The 19,711-nt window shown below is 35.6% G+C and overlaps 1 protein-coding gene across 3 annotated transcripts in view; it reads left to right on the top strand.

Annotated features, from left to right (window-relative positions):
* Positions 1-439: 439 nt before the first annotated feature.
* The window catches only part of LOC139981058 (uncharacterized), a 35,802-nt gene continuing 16,530 nt past the window's right edge, over positions 440-19,711 (top strand). The window contains exons 1-12 of one of the 3 annotated variants that reach the window (XM_071993199.1): positions 440-744; positions 1,296-1,384; positions 4,982-5,888; positions 10,490-10,754; positions 13,164-13,475; positions 14,243-15,353; positions 15,393-15,409; positions 15,446-16,002; positions 16,763-16,965; positions 17,521-17,594; positions 17,753-17,814; positions 18,426-18,459. In XM_071993199.1, the coding sequence (XP_071849300.1) occupies positions 1,365-1,384; positions 4,982-5,888; positions 10,490-10,754; positions 13,164-13,475; positions 14,243-15,353; positions 15,393-15,409; positions 15,446-16,002; positions 16,763-16,965; positions 17,521-17,594; positions 17,753-17,814; positions 18,426-18,459 (3,562 nt within the window). In that variant the 5' untranslated portion in view covers positions 440-744; positions 1,296-1,364. Of the gene's footprint in view, positions 745-1,295; positions 1,385-4,981; positions 5,889-10,489; positions 10,755-13,163; positions 13,476-14,242; positions 16,003-16,762; positions 16,966-17,520; positions 17,595-17,752; positions 17,815-18,425; positions 18,460-19,711 lie in introns of all 3 variants that reach the window. The other 2 variants (XM_071993197.1, XM_071993196.1) reach the window with 2 other exon arrangements.

Here is a 19,711-nt window from a genome sequence, read left to right as displayed (position 1 = left end):
ATAGTGTTATTCGCCTTTTACAGACAGTTGGACTGGTTAGAGAGATAAATAAAAGTGGCCCACTTACTCAATGGAAGTAAGATTGAGGTAGAGGGAGGAAGTATCTCAGGTTATGTAATTATCTCGATCTGTAGACTTTACATACAGATCACCTGTATAGATATTACGCCATCCCACCCTACCCCCAGCCCATCCCATCCCACCCTACCCCCACCCCCACCCCTTCCCACCCACCCCTCCCTCCCTCTCTCGAGAATAAACGTCGATGTTTTTATTACAGTAAGGCCTAACATTCAAGGTAAGCTTCAAATAGGTTCAGAAAAACAAAAAGGGGAAACATCGCTGAACTGCTTTAAGTTCACTATTGATTTCAAAGTCACGCGATATGTTTGATATCTAAGAGGTCAAGGGTTAGTGGGCGTAATTAATGATATTATTCATTTGCTAGACAGTCAACCCTCCACTACCTCTTTCGTGCTCCACACTTCAGCGTATACTATCTAATATTCAGTTGAGAATTCGTTTCATCCTCTGATCAAAGTCATCGCATTTCGTTGTCTTTTAAATTATCTCAAAGGGTCCTCTGTTTGAAATTTGTGTTATCACTTCACGCTTCGTTGACCTGCCAGCGACTCAGCATAACAATCGTATCGAATTATATCAAGAACAAGTTTATATTGAAGACCCTTCGAAGGCTATTAGCTGTACCTCACCTGCACCTGTTTTACACAGACGTATGTCATTGTAAGTAAAATCATGGAGCTATAAACAGATTATAGCTCCATGGTAAAATAAAACATGCATTTCTTTTAACAGCACTCCAGTGTAAGGAAGTAAAGCTAAATTGTACAACATGCCTGTACGGGACATTTTGAATATAAATATAAATTTCTTTTAAGATAATCTCCACTTTTGACCATCGAATATATAAATCATCATTTTTACGAGATTTTAACTATTTACTCACGATTTCGTTGCCTTTTCCGCAATCCAGCATAAATGAAGCCGAACCGTAACGTTAAACTCCTGATTGATCGTAGACAGTGTGATTTGAGAATCGGGGTTAAATTAAAGAACAAGTCCAGAGAACCTGTCCAGATGACCAAACATTTCATTTCATCCATCATATTAAATTCAAGATTGCTCTGTAAATATTAAAAAAGCCACAGCATATATACAATGGAGGTCTTCTTTCCGTTCCGATGATCTCTGTATGTATAGTGATATACCTCCATGAAACAAATTCTTAGAAAGCAGTATTTGTTTCTTAAGAATTTTTCTAATTTCCTCCGCAGATCAGGACTCCCGCTGCATTTATATAAATCTCGTAGAATTAATTAAGAAATATTTTATCACATATCAAAATGGCCAACACAAACACGTCGTAAGTATTATTATTATTATTAATACTTATTTATTTATCTTGGTGGCCGAGGTATTTGCCATAAAAGTACAGAAATATGAGATCATTAAGGGTATTAGAATAAGTAACACAGAAGTAAAAATTATGCAATATACCGACGACACCACACTTTTTCTTGATGGCAGTGTGACCACGATTACGGAGATGATTCGTATTTTAAACAGTTAAAAGAAGCTTCAGGTTTGTCTATGAATATGTCCAAGTCTAGTCTTTTACCGCTGGGCCCATTTAGTAATCATATTCCAGCTGCAGTATATGACTTTAATATTACTATTACGCATGGACCAGTTCAGATGCTTGGGATCACTTTTACGGGTGATGGCAATGATCTGTTCCGGCTGAATTATCAACCGAAACTTTCTAGACTGAAGAATACCTTGAGATTATGGTCATCTAGAGATTTGACCCCTATAGGGCGTAATATCATTGTGAAAACATTTGCTCTGTCGCAACTCGTTTTCCTATTTATGGTGTTGCCAAATCCCCCGAATAGTTTCGTAAATGATTTAGAAAGTATTTTATTCGATTTTATATCGGCGGGAAACCCCGATAAAGTAAAGAGGCTGGTCATGATTAATACTATTGGCAACGGAGGATTAAAAGTTACACACATCATCAGTTTTATAAACAGTTTAAGGTGTACCTGGATTAGGCGATATACAAATGATATAAACGGTACTTGGAAAATGTTTTTTGATATGTATTTGAAGCCGTTTGGGAAACAGTTTATTTTTCATAGTAACTGTGCTAAGAATGATGTGAATAGTATAAGAAATTCTTTCATTCGTCAAATAGTCTATGCCTGGTGTGATATTTCATTCTCTACTCCAACAGAAAATTTCGGTAACCAAGTCATTTGGAACAATTCTCATATTCGTATCGACAACAAAATTGTTATGAATCACATTTTAATGGATAGAAATGTTATTTATGTTAGTGACCTGTTTGATGAGCATAATAAGCCGCTAACTTTTGTAAGGTTCAAACAGGTTTTAATGCTGATATACCTTTTACTTTGTATTGGGGTTTAATAAGTGCAATTCCCCAGTGGTGGAAAAGGTCAGGTTGCCATAGTACTGATGTTATGAACAACAATACTATCATGTATTTTAATGCCATTCGGGCTAGCTCTATCTCTCAGCATATCTATAAAATGTATTTACATCGTTTATCAAAAGTTCCGACTGCAAGAGAGAAATGGAGTTGCTCCTTTAAAGATCTGACCAAAAAAGACTGGGACAGGTTTTTTTTTTAAGATTCCATACTACACTGTATTAGATGCAAAGCTCCAATACTTTCAGTTTAAATTTTTACACCGTATTATTGCAAAAAATAAACTTTTAGCGTTGATGGGTATAAATGATACAGAGTTCTGTTCCTTCTGTAACAGAGAAACTGAGAATATCGAACATCTTTTTTGGGACTGTAATTTTACTGGATCTTTCATATTAGACGTAGAGAATCGGTTTTAAAGCAACAATTCTTCTTTTCAAAACAAAATATTTTTTTTCGGGTACGGAAATGGATATAGTCACCCATATAATTTTCTTATTAATATTTATATTAATTAATATTATTTTCATCATCATCATCGTCATTATTCTATTTTTTTATGAAAGATCCAAATAATTAATACTTGGGAATTATGCATGACAGTATAAAATAATTATTGATTATTGTTTACTTAACATTTAACTAAATACATGTAATGTTGTAGACTGTTCGATCCCCAGATATTTCCTGGGATAGGTGAAAGTGTTCAATGTCGAAGGGGGGGGGGGGCATAAATTCCTAAGGGTAGTAGGACATCACGGTGTTGTTGCATTGAGAAGGAAAAGCACAAAGCCATCTCAATTTGCCGATAAAATGGATCATTTGTGCATTCTGCGCTACAAATTCCATCATTTTAAAATGACAACGAAACAGCACCTTTTGATTGATTACTTTAATTTATCAGCAAACGGGCATGAAATGGGGCACATCTTAACGTTTTTGTTACAAAACAGGAAGAACATACTCCTTCAGATCCTCCGCATTGGGCCAATTGCCTCTGGATATAACACAAATGGTTAATGTCAAAGCTTAGCCTGGTAGACATAAAGGATGACTTCAGGTGCACATTAAAGTTAATGTGTTGTAGACCATTAAAACACACTGTTATCAGCCCAGGTTGTTATTCTATATAACACCTTTTATTATAACCCTATATACAAGTGAGGTTCATCCCTTTGAAGTGACTGGACCGTATTTAGTTTTACACAAAGACCATTAGGTCAGTTTCTCAGATACAACACAAAACTCATCGTGAAGACTTTTGTGGCTTCAAATGCCATGTTAAGATGCATTTCAACTGTTCACGTACAATTCATCCAAGGGTGACATTTGCTGTCATGGAGATATTAGAAGATGTTTTGGTGGAGTTATTAGAATTTTAAACAATGGATTAACATTAAGATTTAGGATTGCACTAAAGGGGCCGACGTCATCGATCTCTGGATCCTTTAGTGAGCATTCCAGAGTTTACCATATTTTGAATTTAATTATCTTGGAAACCTGTGTAGCTATAGAAACATTACTACTAGCATTCGAATTGTCCTTTGTTTTTCTTGGACTATAATGTGTCAAAGCACTCAAGACTAAAAATCTGTCTGAAGTCACCTCTTGAAAACTTTAGACCAAGTTGGGTTTCTTGAATAGCGCCATCTTTTTTTTATTAGTGGGCCTTTTGACAAAGTTAGCTTTTTTGAATAGCTCCACCACTTACAACTTCTGGGCGTCTCAGCTCTCTTCTTTTTTGGCGCTAAATGCAAATGAATTAGAATGAACTGCATGTGGTCAACACACAGGACAAGTTGAATCAGAAAATTACATCATTACAAACATATCATAACGATGAATATTGAAGATAAATAAATCCTGTTCAAGCAAACTAAAAATAGCCTATGCAATTTCATCAATTAGACTGAAACTAGCTGCCTACTATCAACAATACCTATAGTCGGTGTTGTGATATGTGTGAGAAGTTTTTTGAAAGGAATATTTTCATGTTCGTAAACACAGTAATTGATTTGAAATGTTTTTCTACATTCTCAATTTTATTTCGACTTTAACAGGGTACTTTAATAGAAAATATTTTATTCGGTCGATTTTTCAATTTCTAGCACATTTTAACCAGATTGCCATATCTTACATTCATATGGCCATGTATTTTATTCACGCGAGAGGGTTCTTCTTAATGTGAAACTACAAAGTCATTGGAACTATAGGTCAGTATCCTAATTATATTAGGCCTTGAACGTCTCATTTCTTATATCTCGAGATTACTATGTCGATTAATTTGCTCTGGACATGTGATTCGCGACATTATAATTCCATTGCATTTAAGTAATAGCATTTTTAAAAATTCGGTATCTTTCGTAAGGCCTCTAGCCACTTCGCAGTCGCAGAGCTGTTCATCAACATTCCTTCGATCACAAATCACTCTAAATTCTTCGTTACCACGGATAGAAGCTTCCAACCCTGACCTTATTTTTCACTTTTTGCCTTCCACACACACAGAGTACATACAACGATACCAAGATTCACTGTACAAGATGGCTACCAGGTGTGGTACATGGACGTGCTCGATACTGGCCGTTTGGCAGTCGCTGGATACAGGCGCACGAAAAAGAACACTTTTACTTTTATCGATCTGTTTATGTTTAAAGTTGATCCTGATTCTCAGGAAAAACCGTTATTATTGAAGTCAGAGCCCTATTTTTCTCAGGAATTTACCGAGTTTGGTGTTGCACGGCGGTCTGTTTGTTTACTGGATGATCGTCTGTTTTTAACGTGTTGTAAGGATACGATAGCATTGTACGATAGTAGTAATGGCGATCTGGTCAAGAAAGGGAAGTTTAACGGTTTAGCCAAGTGTATGACAACCAGAGATGGTTTAGTGTATGTCGGTTTGTATGCATCCAAAGAGGTGATTGTCTTAGATGTGAGAGAATTGAGAAAAAAGAAGACAATCACCTTAAAAGGATTAGTAGGAGTAGACTGGCCCTATGATATAACAGTTAGTCATAATAAACTGTTTATCTGTACAGACTGCTATAGGGCTTTAATGTGTAATAGTGAGGGAGAAATAGAACAGGAATATACAAACACACAGTACAGAGAAGCAGTGAGTATAACAGTCAGTGAAGAGAAAGGATTAATATTCATATTATGGGAGGATGATGGTGAGGGTAGTCAAGTTGTTGTTTACTCTCTATCTGGGGGTCGTTCTTCCATCTCTGGGGGTCATTCTTCCATCTCTGGGGGTCATTCTTCTATCTCTGGGGGTCATTCTTCTATCTCTGGGGGTCATATCTTGGCTTCTTTTAAAGTTCCTGATGATTCCTTTAGAATCAGGATCAATAATAACATGAACAGATTGTTTTTGGTTACCCAGACAACTGGAGAAGTCTATGAATATCACATAGTAAGTACTAATAAAGGAAATATAGGCCTATGGTAAAAATTAGGAATATTTATCACTTTTATTAAAGCAATCCTTTGATTGAAGCTCAACAAATTGGGTATCATTCTATGCGAACATGTGACGAAAAGACACTCTTAGATGTTTTGAGATCTAATTTGCAAAATTTAATGAAAAATAAGGGCAAATTTTTCTTTGGGATTTGCTGATTCTGGAAAGGTTTTCATGGAAGTGTTTTGTACTGTCAATGGAAATGTAAATTGGTTTTCCTTATTTTCTCTGTCTTAATTGCTTCAAAAATAAACAAAAATGGTGCTGGTGAATGCGGAATTTTATTAAGAACACAACTATTGCTTGTTTGTTAAGAGGGAGATCAAAATGGTGGAAAAGTAAATGCAATTTTTTTAAAAATTTAGGCCATTGGATTCTTATTGCCCATTGCAATAAGAGAGCAACATACAAAAATTTAGGAAATATTTTTTCTTATTTTTTGACTATACAAACTGCCAATTTTTACCAAATTGTTACTAGTAAGTACGGAATTTTATTAAGAACACAAATATGACTTGTTTATTAAGAGGGAGATCAAAATGGTAGAAAAGTAAGTGCAAAAGTTTATGAATAATTTAGGCCATTGGATTGCTTGTTGACTTGCAATAGAGTAACAACACAAAATGTGGAAAATATATTTTTTTTCTGAGCATACAATCTGCTAATTTTTACAAAATTGTTATTAGTGAATGCGGAATTTTATTTAGAACACAACTATTAATTGTTTGTTAAGAGGGAGATCAAAATTGTGGAAAAGTAAGTGCAAAATTTGCTTGTTGCATTTTGCAATATTAGAGCAATTAATAATTTGAAAAACATTTCTTCTTATTTTCTCAGCATACAACTTACTAATGTTAACAAATTTGGTATAAGTGAACATGAAATCTCCTCAATAATGCAATAGGTGCTATTTTGATGGGCAAAGATTTCTATAATGAATATCTAGGCCCAACATTCTATGAAAAGTATGCAAGTGATTGTTGCATGGCGTACAGCTCAGGTCATTAAGTGTAGTTCCTTTATTATAATTTTGGCTGTCAAAGTGTGCTAAAATATTCAAATTTGACAAAAATTAATGCGAACTATTGTTAAGAATATAACAGGTTCAATTTTCTTTAAAATGATGTAAAATTCAAGAAAAATTGAGGGCAATATATTTGTATCTTACTTTAGGCCTTGATTAGTTCAATGACACTAATGCACATACATAAGAAAACTGCACTTAAGTCTTCATTAAATGGTATGACACAAGCTTGCCTTTTTATTGGGATGTACAGTAGGGTGGTTTATTTGCAAATTAGTCAAAAATGTAGAAAAAGAAGGGGAACATGTGACCTTAGCCTTGTCATATTTTCACATTGTCAACAGAGTTAAGACTGCAAAATTCACATAGCCATTGAAATCATTTTTCATTACTTCTGAGGAGAGAAAGTTGTAGCTAAGTAAAGGCTTTACTTTAATAGGGGTTGCGTTGAATCAGTTGACAGTATTTTTGTCAGTTCTATTCAAGTGGTTCATTGCACTGATGGCCTATGATTTACATTATAAGGAATGCACTGTGTAATGTTGTCCTTATAAGTAACCAGGTAACAGATATTGGATTTATTAATGACATCGCTAAGTAGGCTCAATATAGCTGTACTACACTCATAATGCAGGTAATATGGAAAGAAGCAGGAAAATGAGGCAAAACATTAACTGCTTTGAAATTATGTCGACTTTCTACGTTTGAACACTAAGAAAGTAATGTAGTACTGCAGTGTATTCCTGTCAATTTTGTGACAGTAACGATTATAGAGATCACTTTGTAATACCTGTACACAATATCCTGCTCAATTGTCTAATTATGCAGTACATTTATAAACTTTAGTGAAGATGCTCATTCATTAGCTGTCACCAAGCACGCTGTGTAATATAGGCAATCGCTATGCACATGGATGTAATGTAATCAATGCTATCCATGCATGATAAAGCATTACCACATGTCAACCAGTGTAAGAACAATATCGTATTCCTTTAAAGGGCCTTTTTTGGTTTCGATGATAAACGTAACCTTGCATTCATGATGGCGTATGGGTGTATGTATGTACATGTGTTTGTGTGGTGCTTTTGTGACGCTAGCTTCTTAACACGATATCTCAAGAAAGGAAGGTCAGACCAATTTCATATACTGTAAGGTGTGTAGAAGTACCACATTGAGTACAAGAAGTATATTGTTTTTGATGGAGGTCAAAGGTCATTTGTTGTCACCAGGGGTCAAATTTTGAAAACCTTTCAACCACGATATATCTCAATTCTGGAAGCTTGGCCCGACCTCTTATTTAGTGTGTAGAAGTACGACATTAAGTTAAAGAAGCTTACTGGTTTTGGTGGAGGTGAAGGTCATTTCAAGTACAGATGTACACCCTCACTATACATTACGTCAGAATCATGAAGAAAACTGCTCATGTTACATCATCGAAACCATAATGCATTCTTGCATTCTGGTTATACATGTCATCAGACCACACCCATATGGTCAATTCCGTGGTGACTCGCATGACATTTTTGGTTCCTTGTTTTTTTGCAAAGCAAGGAACCTATGCATTCAACTTGGCGTGTGTGTGCGTGTGTGTGTATGTGACGCTTGCTTGTGTACACGATATCTCAATAAGGAAATGATGTATCATGATCATGACTTGGTGGGTGGATAGCACATAGTAAGAGGAAGATCCCTATTGTTTTTGGTTCCCACAAAGGTCACCAAAGGTCAGTTATGGTCCAAAAACCTAAAATATTAAAACTGCAATAACTCCCAGTGCCAATGTGCGACAAGGTTGATATTTGGAGACAAGTTGTGAACTGGTTACGGAAACATTTTGAAACTTAACGGTCATGTGATCCGAGGTCACCAAAGGTCAATTAATGAATAAAAAAAGAGTATTTTTGCGATAACTTGAGAACGAATTGTCCGTTAGGGTTGGGAGTTGCTTCAATGTAATCCAATTGTCGACCCGCATCTGGGTGACCCTTGACCTCTATTTGACCTCTGGTGACCTTTAAGTGTTTTGGGGATTTTTACAGTTTCGATGCTATTTTCAGATGTCAAAGGTACCTTCCGATCATAAATATTGATAGGTTGACCCCCGTGTGACCTTTGTGTGCGAAGTTATATGGGGTCAAAGTTTTCGGTCGGAGTTAGGATGGCTGTACAGACTTGTCGTTTTGATTTTTGGAATCAGGAGATCAAACTACATCTGAAACCAAGGTCAAAGGTCACATTAGAAAAAATGTGCTTATTTTGGGAGAAAACGGGCGAAAAAGGAAATGTTTGGTTTTGATGCTAGATTTGGATATCAAAGGTACCTTCCGATCAAAAATGTCAATGGGTTGACACCCGGGTGAGCTTTGTGTGTAAAGTTATACGAGTTATTTTCAGACATTTAATGCAATAACTCCCAGTGCCAAGGTGTGACACGGTTGATATTTTGGGACAAGTTGCAAATAGTATAGAGGAATATTTTTAAACTTAACGGTCATGTGATCCGAGGTCACCAAAGGTCAATTAATGTTAAAAAACTAGTATTTTGGGGGAGAAAATGGGCAAAAAAAAAATTTGAATTTTTACAGTTTTGATGCTCTATTTAGGTCTCACCAATCAAAAATGTCAATGGGTTGACCCCAGGTGACCTTTGTGTGTGAAGTTATATGAGGTCAAAGTTAATTTTCAGACATTTAATGCAATAACTCCAAGAGAACAAGAAGTTCCAACAACTCTGCGGTGTCCCCTCCCCGGACCTCTCCACAGTCTAATAGAAGAGTAAATACCTCTTTACGGCATGTGCTTATGTGATTCAAAACTACTAGCAGAGGACATGAACTATCTGAATATGATGGCACTTTCGGGTATTTCGCAGCATCCTTGTACTTCCAGCCATTAAAAGTGTACACAATCGGAAATAATTTCTGAACTGCTGTAATTAGCCTATAAAGCAAATTATCCCTTTTGGTTCCGATTCTTTGCACCCATCGGAACCTATGCAGTCAAGTTGGCGTGTATGTGTGTGACAATTGTTTGTAAACACCATAACTCATAAAGTTCATTGTGGATTACCTTCATACTTTATGTGTGGATCTGTACAAGAACCGTAGTCTGTTCTGTGAAGTTCAATTTTCGTTTTGGGTCAACAGAGGTCAAGGTTTGCAAACTTCTTAAACACGATAAATAAAAAATTACATCTTTGTTGAATTCAAAAGTGATATGTAGATCTAGCTTGGTGAGTTCATGAAGCTAAATGAAAATTGGTGATGGTCAAAGGTCATTTGCGGTCATCATAAGTCATAGTCTGTATAATATTGTAAACATGATAACTCATAAAGTACATGTTTGTGGAACTTCTTACTTACTGTACTATAGTATGTAGAACCAGCTTAGTGTGTGCCAGTATCCTATCGAAACTGGTAGAGGTGAAGGTCACATGAAGTCAACATGTGTTAAAGTATGTTTATCCTGTTAAAACTTTTATTAGAGATGTAGATAAAGCCAATTTGTTTCCTGTTTTGTTACTTTCCAGTTGAACTATCCATGGCTAATAGTTACTCTCAGTGTGTTGTTGTCAAAGAATGACTGTCACCAGCTGGCTCGCCATGTGGCACTTCCAAAGTACCAATTAGATGCCATAATCAACAGTAATTTATCTGCCAAGGACCTCCTAGACATTCTTGAAGAGAGTGGAGTCATACACCCATCTAATGTCAGCAGACTACTGGAGGCAATCAGTGTAATGAAGATAAATGAAACAGCACTGTTCATGCTAGAAAGGTACCAAAGGTCCAGAGGTCAGCTATTTTTTTCTGTTTTAAAATATTGTGTACTCTGTAGTTTGCCTGCTTTATTTTAAATAGATATTCAAAAAACTGAGTTTACTCTTTATTTATTGTGCACATTGTAGATCTTAATTAGACAACATCTTGACCTGACCATATTCCTGCTTGTGTATCCATCCAAATTTGTCATGATAACATCATTGGATGAATGGCTCAGGTCTTCTGCATACAGAGTATGTCATGAAGCTTTTGTACATCAGAGCAAGTTTACAACCTCATAAATTAATATTGAGAAAAGGTAGAACCCTGAAATTTGGTAAGTTATAAGAACTTTATATTTATAATTGATGTAAAAAAAAACTCATAGCTCTCACATGGTTACGGTGGTAAAAAATTGGCATTAAATCCCCTTCCTCTGATGAAATGCAGCATGAAATAGCAACTTTAGAGCTGCAAATCTTGCAAATATATAACAGGAAAGCATTGTAATCATTATTTGATGTTGTTTGCAACATTTGCAACAGATTAGGAGCAATTTATCACTAAAAAAGCACATTTTGTGGCAAAAAATACCCAAATCGAGTTGACCTAACTCCACAAGACAATGCTTTTAAATGGCTATGTCTTTGGCGTTTTGACATGCAGTCAAGTTGGCATGTGTATGTATGAATGTGTGTCGCGTGTAGCATGTGGCTTCATCATATTTATTACAAGAACCTTATTGTTTTTGGTGGAGGTCAATGTGGTCAGTAGAGGTCAAAACATGAAAATCTCAAAAGTCCTTTATCTCCAGAACCCAAACATCATAGAAGCTCATATTTGCATATAAGGTTAGTGTTATACTGTGTAAAAGTTTTGCACTATTCTGGAGGTCAAAGGTCTTTGTAGTACAGCAGAGATCAAATTTTGAAACACTTGTAAACACAATAATTCGAGAAACGTAACAACAGTAGATCTTGTATTTAGCATGTGGCTTCAGTGAATTGAGCGCAAGGTCCCTATTGTTTTTGACTGGAGTCAAAAGTCACTAAGGGTCAGCAAAGCTGAAAGTTTGAAAATGTGAAAACCTTGTAATATCTAGAACCTGAGCATGCACAGACTTCATATTAGCATGGTAGATTAGGGCAATATGGTAAAGCATTTAAATTCAGTTGTAGGGTAGGTTAATGGTAATGTAATGTCAGAAGAGGTCAAATCTTGACAACCTTGTAAGCACAGTATCTCCAGGTTGGGAACAAAAGCAGATCTCATATTTGGCTTGTGGGTTCCTCATCTTAAGTGCAAAGTCTCTTCAGGTTTTGTTGGGGGTCAAAGGTCATTTGGAATCAGCAGAGCTTAGAAAGTAAGTCTCCAGAACCTGAACATCCAGAGACACAACATGCCCCATAGATTAATGTAACATAGCTCTTTACACAGTTCTGGAACAGGTCAATTTTCCTTTTAGGTGATCAAAGTTTCAACCTGAAACCCTTGAAAACACATGTCTCAAAATTCTGTAGGTAAACTACAGTATATCTTGAAATTTGACTTTTTGTCCAGTTTCAAGTTAAGCCCTGCAGTTAATAGTGCTTTTAGAATTGGTAACAAAGGGTAATTCAGTCTGACATAATACTTGAGCACACTTGACCTTACACCACACACATCAAGACCTGACCTCCAATTCCCCATGGTCATTCTACAGGCTGCTATTGTCAAACAAAGCACCTTTGCTACATAAGTGCTGAGAGATATGCTTCCCAGTTGCTGTGGTAGGAGGTTTATCACCAGAGGTTTTCTATATATCTTGTAAGAAATAGGTGCAGTTTGAATCTTCTTAGGGCTTGTTCCACATTATAATCTATTTGCTTTGTGGCAGCAAGTAACCAGGTTTGAGTGTCACCACTATTTTTTCCATTGTATGGGATAGAGTCTATAGGTTTCTGTAATAGAATGGTAGTAGGATGTTGAATTGTTGAGTTATATGACCTCAAAAGTCGAGAAAGTATATTCATACAGTCAACCGTGTTGGTGTTCGTATGCATATCATGAATATTAATTGAGTCAAAATAAAATTCTTAATCACATATCTCTGAAATATTATGTCTTATTAGCTTTATACACATATACTTGGATAATACAATGTAAGTACAGTATATAGACACAGTACTGTACATACTTATGGGATCATAAAATTTGACCTCGATTAATATTCATGGATGTATTTGTTTTTGTATGGTGTCACAAAATAGACTTTGTCAACATGATAACTGATTCCTTGTACCTTGCATGTTATGTTGCCGCATTAGTCGATAGATAATCCTCTTCATTTTGGTGTGCACAAGCTCATGAATATTAACATGTATGGCTTACCACACTATGAATATGTTTGGCCATTGGAACCACTAAACGTTTCTTTTTCTGTTTTTTTTCTTAACGTTTCAGGTGATGAAACTTCTTATGGAAGATTTTTGGCTGGATTGTCCTCACATCTGACATTGTCGTTACCAAGGAAATTATGTGACTACTTTGAATTCACCAGTGAGAAGAAGAAAGCAGTCATTACCAGTCAGACCCCAGGAATTTCTTTCCTTCTGACCCTTGAGGATATGGGAGGCATCAATCCTTTTGATGTTGGCAAACTAGTGACCCCTCTAAAGCAATATCAACTTGTCCAGGCTGTTGCTAAGGTACAGGAGTATCAAACCCTGGTTGATGAAAGGAGCGAGTTAACGAAACCAATTCATACAATGGAAGGTAAAATAATGAACAGTTAATAGTTTTAATAGTGTGTACGACCCAGCAGAATGAGAAGATTTTTATGATGGTATATCAGTCTTATGAATAAAGTAGAAACAATTCACATTTTATGGGAGGGGTACTTCAATAAAAGAATTGCTGTAATATTCCATTGGAATAGTCTATATTTGCATTAAATGTAGTTTGTGATAACAATGCCATCCAGATATTGACTTACTTATTTTGGAGATAAATAAGAGAGAACAAACAGGAATTAGTTGATGATAACTACCCGCTAGACACATCTATCATGGTCTTTTAATTGAATGATAATTTCTATCATTTCATTAAACTGCACACCATTTCTGCGAAGTAGAACAGCGAAACTTTCCCCTTAACTGCATATCAGTACAGCGATCTTGTTTTTACTGTATCTAGGTGATTTGGTAGCAGATCATTACATTTAAGCAAAACTTGTGCCTTTTGTGCTTGTACTGTACAGCTAGGTCGAACCACATTTAATGCCTGTGAAAGTACAGTATAGTTTTTATTTAAGTAGAAATTTTTCCAACTGCCACTTTTTCAAGTTGATCCCATTGCACATGATTGCAGTACAACATTGGCCATGAGCACTGCTACAAGAACAATAACTCAAAATGTCAAGTTACTGTTTCCAATGAATATACATCATCATTTTCAGACTGCATCTCTGCTGTTCATATGTGCTGCTGCAATGCTATTTTAAAAACAATTTTGCCTATCAAAATTCTTCTTTCTTTCTGCAGGGAAGCATGCTCTGTTCATCGAATGCTTGAGGAAAAAGACCAAAAGCTGGTATGAAACCATGACACCATTACCATGGAAAAAATCCTGTAAGTGGAAGACATCAGAGCTATTCATTGCCTGTGGTTTGGTTCTTACTGATTCCAAATCAAAGATGAAGACAACAAATGTTGATCCAAAATGTAAGTTACAATACACAGATATACTTACTCACGAAAGACTCAAATCAGCGACTCGCATCATTATAGAAGGAGATCCAGGTTCTGGTAAGACAATGCTCTCGTCTCAGTTAGCCTATGATTGGAGTATTGGGAAGATTAGTGATACTAGAATGGTTGTCTTTCTGCCTTTGAAATATGTTGATGGCATGACCATCATTGAAGCTATCGAACAGTTTTATATCCCCAAAGGTGAACCTCTTAATGAAGATGACATAAAAGCTATTCTCGATCAAGCTTCTGATGAAAACAAAATCTGTATAGTACTTGATGGATTAGAAGAGTACAATGGCAGGACCAAGGATGGAGAACCTTCCGAGGTAGAGAGAGTGATGAGAAAGGAGAAATTCCCAAATTGTACAGTAGTGTTAACATCTCGGTCAGATTTTGTGCATGGCCTTCCTCAGTGTCCAATGTTGAAATTAGGAAGATTTGGTGAGGAAGAGAGAGACCAGTACATTGCTAATATTATCCCGGATGACAATCAAAAGCAACAGAAAGTTAAATGCATTATTGAGACTTCTGCATTGCTTTTTGATCTTTGCAGTAATGCACTGCTCTTTGTCTATATTGTCCATAATATAGAACACTTGGGACAAATAGACAAACTCAAAGGTCAACTGGACAGTGTGGGGCCATTTATGGAAGTTATGGTGAATACTTTGCTTTCCCTTTCTAGATCTGAGGGCTCAGAAAGTGAAATAATGTCCACAAGGTTATCAGAAATAGCCTTTAATGGACTATGCAAAGGATACCAACAACTTATGTGGCCAAAAAGTTTTCTTGATGAACATGTGTCTAATGTCAAGGATTGGATAGAGTCGGGCATTCTGGTTGTAGAAGAAGGAGAGACGACGAGGGAAGAGAAACACCAAAAGAAAGGAGAGGCAGTGGAAGAGAGAATGGTAACCCAAGATGAGAAAATATCTATTGATGATGAGAGGAGACAGGGTGAGAGTTCATCTGAAGCAGCCATGATTGGAGAAGGGCAAGATGACATATTATCTAGTCATGAGGAGAGTCCAAGGGATAGAGAAAGTTCAACTGACAATAAGCCCAATGAAACAGAAAAGCTTTTTACTGAAAGAAAAACTAACACCGATCCTCAGAATTTTTCACTGCAGGTAAAGTTTTTACATAAAGTGATCCAAGAATGGTTTGCTGCTAAACACTTTTCATCGATGCTTCAACAGTCAAAGGGGAAAGACAGTCATCAAGTGTTTGTTAACAGACACCTTCCCCTGATCAATCCTGCTGACCTTCACTATGTTCTTCGCTTCACAAGCTATCTCTGTCCTGAGAATTGTTATCTCATCATGGCACATCTTCACAGTTGTTACAAGTCATCAAAGGGTGTGGTTCCAGAATACATATTGAACTGTATTTTCCTTTGCTTTATTGAGTGCAAATCATCAGTAGGAAGGAAGAAAATGGAAAATACTGTAGGTCAGGTCTGTAAGAGCATTGTAACAATTCGAGGTGAAGATAGCAGACTACTGCAGCAGTCTAAAGTCTCAATGCTCACGTATGCATCAAATTCAGAGGTATAGTTGACATGAAATTTCTTCATCTGACTGTATGTTTTCATAGTGTCAAGTATTAATGTAGTCTTTAGCAAACACATAACTTCGAAACTGAGGCCTATTGCCTATGAAGGGAATGTTCTGCAACATTACCGTCATGAGGTGGTCAGGCTAGAATAAAAACCACCAGCTGGTGTTATAGTTTATATCCAAAGGATCAACTTTAGTTCTCGGATATGCTTCTTAGTGGGCCTCACAGTATGAATGTCCAATACTATACAACGGTATTCGTTAAGCAGCTGTGCACCCAAAAGTTAGTTTAAGTTACGAGTGCTCACTTGTTATAAAATCAACATGGTTCACTCTGTCTAAGTTGACATGTGTTTACTTACTTTTGTTAGATAAGCCTGAAATACACAAATGTTATCCTTTGACTTTAACAGTAACTGCAATCAATTTTTTTTGCCATGTTGAGATTGATGGTTTTACGAATAAGAGCGTAAATGGCAGATAGACTTTTGCCGACAGATCAGGCAAGCAAGCATAGAATGGTAGTTTCCAATCCCAATCTCCCTTCTCATCTCATACACATATTTTTCTATGATGAAAATGGTAAATATTTACGATGCTGTTGTATGGAATAGTTGATAGAAGATGCACTAACATCATTTGTGTAGGTTTAATGTAACAACATAAAAGTAATCTCATAATAATCAAGTTATCTTACAAGTTAAAAGTTAAAAGAAATAGCCTTTAATCTACAATAATATTTTTTACACAGATTCGTATCGGAATTTTAAAACTGGTCGATCTTGTTGGTGAGGTAACAAAAGCAACGTTAACCTTCAACAGCAATATTATTTTAGAATGCTTACCTACTTTAGAAGTAATTGAAGTATCACGATGGGACATGAGGCTGAAAGAGGAAGACTTTGAGGAGCTGATTAAATTCATCACTAACTGTAAATTATTGAATAAAGCTTTGTAAGTATACATAATTTCAGTATCTGCCTACAGTAACAGTGATTCCAGGGTTGTGATTCTGAAAAAGACAAAAACTCTAATCCGATTTGTTCCATCTCTTATGTTAATCTACTACAGTGCTTTAAATACCTTTCCAATCTAAAATAAGTTATTCCAGTGTTTTGGTCTAGAGTTATTGTAAAGTCAGCTAAGTGAGAAAAATGCAACACCATTAATCACTTTGTATTTACCTGTTGTGACACATCACAGTTAATAACTTTGGGATTATCATGTTTCCCAGAAACTTTAATTGAATCTTCAGCAAACATCATTACTAATCTGGATGATAAAGATGGTTAAATACTTGTGATAATTTTACCTCTTCAGTTGTACCATCTGTTATGTGTTCCTTCGAGAGAAAACAGAAGTCTAAAGTGGGGTCCCATAGTCACACTCATACTCCTGAGAGTTTAATAGCATTTGCATCACATGAGATGACATTCAATAGATTCCTATGCTTTAATGATGACTTTCATTGTTTCAATAATAAAATTACTATAACAATTATTTTAACAGTTTGATCTTCCCGAGTCCGCCACCATTACTTACAGACAAGAAGGTACTCTCCTCTATGAAGAAGAACCTAACAAGTATGTTTCTATATAGCTGTTTAATTCATGATGTTGTCTTTATTCTAAATGTTCCACAGCATTGCTATGTACACTTTTCATATTGATTAGTTCACAGCTTCCTCCTTGAGTTATCAAGTTTACATTAAGAAATTAATTTTCTCCTTTTCATTTGTCAGTTGAGTGGATAATTGGAGACAGATTAGTCCATACAATGGACAAGAAATCCGGAGAGTGGCTGGTAAACTCAAGTCTCTTCTTCGATCTTGCAGCTCATATTTTTTATATTTACTGTATTTGTATATAATACTAATTTAAGTTCAGGATATCATTGATTTTTCTCATTTTCATGTATTAGCTTGACATCAACAAGAAAAAAGGAAGTGAGGGTATGATGCTTGATCAGAGTAGTAACATGAAACTATTTTACAGTACACATGTATTTTACAGAATATTCCATACATGTCCTTTAATGACATTAACAATTCCAGCTCGTCACATTTTATATCATATTCGATGGTGCATTAATTGTCAGAGAGAAACAACTCAAAATGGTAACTTCAATCAACTTTAATTGGTTATTTATAGCAATGAGAGAGAAAAGCAAATCACAATTATAGTAATTATAACTTCCTTCACTTTAATTATGAACTATAATTTGTTATTAATCTGTAATGGAATGTATGAGAAATGAAGATAGGAAGTTTCAAAAGAAAATTGTCAACGTGGTTTCTGCCACCAACCCTACAGTAATAACGGTTTATAAGAGCGATGAAACTCCATAATCGTAACTTTATTTTAATCCTTGTTATTTACAATATGCTGGATCCATTGATTTTCATGCTTCCACAGATGCAGTTTAGGAGTACTCCTCATCAGATTACAGGTAAAAGAATTGGAGCAATGCATTGTTCTTTACAATTATTATAATTTATATATGAATCCATTTGCATACATTGCAAATTGCCAAGGTATATGTTACACTGTTGTGTATGTGCATCTCTGTGAAAAGGATACAATAGGACTATCAAGTTGTCGAAGTATTTTCTGCACTGAAACTTTAGTAAGTTTACTTGAAACTGAGGACCAAAGAAAGGGTCAGTGTTCTTTTCAAATCAATTGGGGTCTATCTAGCAGCTTCATTAACTCATTCATTTATTCTCATATCTAAAGTTTTAGTCAACTGTATGTGTATCGTGTGTTTTTTTCTGTTTCTTATTCACATCCTATGAATTTTGTATGAGAATTTATACTGGATTTAACAATGGAAAATAATTGTCTCGTCATAATGTGTTAAAGATTTTGCAAGCCAGGCAATTAAATTCCTAAATAAGGCCTGTTTAAAGTACAAGTATCAATTCAAATTAGAAAATGAAATGAAGGTTTAACATGAATTTTATTGTTAGTGTAGTTTAAGTTCATGAATGTGTTTACTACTGACTTTTACAGTAGTTTTGTGGTATGGTATGTTATGCTGACAATTTGTCCATGTACTCTATGCATTGTTATTTTGTATACAAAAAGGACTGATTACTTCCACAGTTAATACTGGTTTAAATATTGAAAATGATTTTAGGGAGTGTGAAACGTATTTACAAACCAGACAACTTGCAATCAAATTGATTACAATAATCCCTATTATTGATAATATGAAAGAAAACCAGAATGCAAAAATGCATTGTTTCAATAATGTAACATGAGCAATTTTCTTTATGAATCTGACATAATGTATAGTGAGGGTGTACAACATACTTGATATTAGTAGTTATACGGTGAAAAGCAGTTTGATGTGACAAACAATACATTCACAATGACACAGGCTGTCCTGAAATGACCAATGACCTCAACAACAGGCATCTTGTATTAAATCAATACATCAACATACTAAATATGACATCTGTCCTTGTTGAAATATTGTGTACAACGTGTTTTTCACAATGTGATCCCTGGTAAACTCAAACGAAAATTGACCTCCACCCACATAAGGCTTCTTGTACTCAATGTGGTGAAAATACATACCAAATATGGGATCTGTCCAAGTTTTTTTTACAATATTATGTTTAGGAAGGTGCGTTAGTGTAGAGAGACAGGTAAGAGGGGAGTAATAAAAATGTTTGGCCTTTGTTGACTTCAAATAA

This window comes from Apostichopus japonicus, chromosome 15, assembly GCF_037975245.1.
Source record: "Apostichopus japonicus isolate 1M-3 chromosome 15, ASM3797524v1, whole genome shotgun sequence".
Classification (NCBI taxonomy): domain Eukaryota; kingdom Metazoa; phylum Echinodermata; class Holothuroidea; order Aspidochirotida; family Stichopodidae; genus Apostichopus; species Apostichopus japonicus.
Note: the sequence above shows the minus strand (reverse complement) of the source record. Positions and strands in the feature narration are given on the sequence as shown.